The sequence below is a fragment of the Eimeria tenella genome, genomic scaffold (assembly GCF_000499545.2).
Source record: "Eimeria tenella Houghton genomic scaffold, Eth_scaff1054, whole genome shotgun sequence".
In the NCBI taxonomy this organism is placed as follows: Eukaryota; Apicomplexa; class Conoidasida; order Eucoccidiorida; family Eimeriidae; genus Eimeria; species Eimeria tenella.
Window position 1 is genome coordinate 1,213 of NW_013543528.1, and position 2,839 is coordinate 4,051.

Consider the following 2,839-nt stretch of genomic DNA (forward strand, 5'->3'; position numbering starts at 1 on the left):
GTCATCGAGAGGCCGAGGAAGACTTTTCGGGTGGTGAGTGGGGCTTCTCTTGCTGCTTCTAGGAGACACAGCTAATTCGAGCTTTTTGCTGCTGCCACTTTGCTGCTGCTGCTCTGCTGCTGTTGCTTTGCTGCTACTGCTTCGCTGCTGCTGCCTTGCTGCTGCTTCTACTGCTGTTGCTGTGGAACTGTTTTGTTGCTGCTGCTACCCTGACCCCTTTCCTTCTGCGCCTGCGCCGCCGCTGCTGGTCATGTCGCTGCGTGTATTAAATGTGTCGCTGCTACTGCTGCTGCTGCTGCTGCTGCTGCTGTGCAATTTGTTCTGAAGAGGAGCCAGACGACAGCACTGCCATATATTTGCCGCCGTTGACGAGGGCCCTTTTTTTGGGGTCTACGATGGGCCCCAGCACTTTGGGGCCCCGCGAGCTGCAGCAGCAGCAGCTGCAGCAGCAGCATGTGCGGCAGCAGCAGCAACAGCAGCAGCAGCAGCAACAGAACCGTCTAGAGAGCCTCAAAGAGGCCCCCTTCAAAGCTACTGAGGGCTGGAAAGGCGCAACCCAAAGCCCGCCACCACCAGCAGCAGCATCGCGTGCTACTGCTGCTGCTGCTGCTGGCGCGGCTGCAGCAGCAGCAGCTGCTGCTGCTGCTGCGTCCCCTTTGGGCAGCTCAAGTGAGCCTTCAAGTGTCTCTTGCTCTGTCCCCGACGAAGGCGACCCAACAACTGAAGTTGATGCAGGGCATGTGGAATACCCCAGAGCAGCAGCAGCAGCAGCAGCTGGAGCAGCAGCAGCACCTTCAGCAGCAACCGTGACACTGGCCCCAGCAGCAGCTGCTGCCGGCGCCTACTCCCCCTCTTCGAAGTGGAAGCAGCACAGCAGCAGCAGCAGCAGCGCAGCCGTGCACGAGCAGCGGGGGCAAGCAAGAGCTGCTGCTGCAGCAGCTGCAGCAGCTGCAGCAGAGGCCGCAGCTGCAGCGGGTGTCGCTGCAACAGCAGCTCTGACCCAGCAGCAGCTGCTACAGCAGCAGCAGCAGCAGCACCAGCAGCAAGTCTACCAGCTTGCTTCTTCACTGGCTTCAGGGCGGCACCGCCACCACCACCACCACCACCACCACCAGCACCGCAGCCACCACACCTCCCAGCAGCAGCAGCAGCAGCAGCAGCGGCAGCAGCAGCAGCAGCAGCAGCTGGTGCGCCCAGCAAGCAGTGTGGGGCCCCTCAGCCTGCGCGTTTTAGCTGCTCTCTCTGTACCCCCCACAGCAGCATCTGAGGCGCCGCTGCTGCAGCCATTTTGAGGTGTACATACACCTCAAAAAACAAAAAACAAAAAAACAAAAACAAAAAAAAGCCCCAAAAGAAGCGACGCATGCAGTGCATGCAAACGAAAATAGAAAAGAAGTACGCGCTTTAAAAGCTGCTTTTAATTTAAATGAATTTTAGACAAAAAAAGGCTTCGCGGGGCCCTCTCTGGTATGCGAACACCTATAGCGCCTCTAAACCCTAAACCGTAAACCCTAAAACCTAAACCCTAGCTAGTGCCTCGTTCACGCTGCCTCACTCGTAGTAAACCCTAAACCCTAAACCCTGAACGCTCGAGAACCTGAGTTGCCAAGGTTCATCTGGCGTCGAAGGAACAGAAGCGACACACAAGGGCTCGTAAAACTTGCCTAAACCCTAAACCCTAAACCTTCACGCCTACAAAACCCTGAAAACCCGATGCCGTAAACACTAAACCCTAAACCCTCCATTTTCTTCATCAAAGTCCCATTCTTCTTATTTGCTGCAAGGCAGCTGAGACCGCCTAAACCCTAAACCCTCGTCAGTTTAAACCCCAGGCAATACACAGCCCAAACCTTAGGCCTTGCAGATCGTAAACCCCAAACCCTAATCCCTGCACGCAGGCGGGCTGAGCGCTAAACCCTAATTTCCCAGCGCCGCCTAAACCCTCAAACTTTAAATTAAAACCCTCACCCGTTAAGTGGCGGCTGGGGAATGCAAACCCTAGAGGCGTGGTTTCACTCTGCTGTGGTCGAGTCACCCAGCGCGTAAACCCTAAACCCTAAACCCTCGAACATGTGGCCGCATTTCCCCGAGTTTCGCCGGCTTATTTTTGAAAATTGGATTAGTTCAATTTAAATAAATTAAATAAGCGGATTTCAGTGGGGTTGTTTTAGAAGACCTCCCGTGCTTGGGGGGCGGGGTTGCATGCGGGGAGCAGCGTTCTTTGCGGACTGTGGTGTATTTACACGTAAATCGGCGCAAAAAGGATCTAAAAAATCAGAATTGCGAAATAAATACAATTAGATTTGAAAAGAATTAAAATTTAGAACTTGGAAGGGCCGAACAGCCCCAGACGGCGGCCGGGAAGGCCAGCGCCGGCGGCGGGGGTCATGTTTGCCCCACAGCGGCTCTGTAGGGAGGGAAAGGGGTCTGTGTAAATTTGTGTTTTTCCTTTCAAAGTGAAAAGCTGAATTTGCCTAGGGTTTAGGGCTTAGGGTTTAGGGTTTAGGGTTTAGGGTTTACGGTTTAGGGTTTGGAGGCGCAGAGCACCCCGCGCGCCTCCAGGCCCCTTTGTGTGCTTCTTCCCTCTCCCGCCTCCTTCTCGGCGGGTCCACGACTGAGAGCTGAGGGCTCGAGTTCAGGGTTTAGGGTTTAGGGTTTAGGGTTCAGGGTTTAGGGTTTGTGGAAATGGCGCACTCGGGCCAGCAAACCCCCCCCTCCTGCGCGCAAGCCGCGGGCCTCAAAATGAAGTACCTCGTCGTCACTGGCGGCACCATGAGCGGCCTCGGAAAAGGCACCACCATCAGCAGCATAGGTGCTGCTGCTGCTGCTGCTGCTGCTG

At 55.4% G+C, this 2,839-nt stretch overlaps 1 protein-coding gene across 1 annotated transcript; it reads left to right on the top strand.

The window, feature by feature from the left end:
- Positions 1-395: 395 nt before the first annotated feature.
- On the top strand, positions 396-1,292 carry ETH_00005955 (uncharacterized protein; the record flags this gene model as incomplete). The annotated part of the gene is made up of 1 exon (XM_013378820.1): positions 396-1,292. One exon carries the CDS (start codon positions 396-398, stop codon positions 1,290-1,292), a length of 897 nt encoding a protein of 298 aa, XP_013234274.1.
- Positions 1,293-2,839: the final 1,547 nt, after the last annotated feature.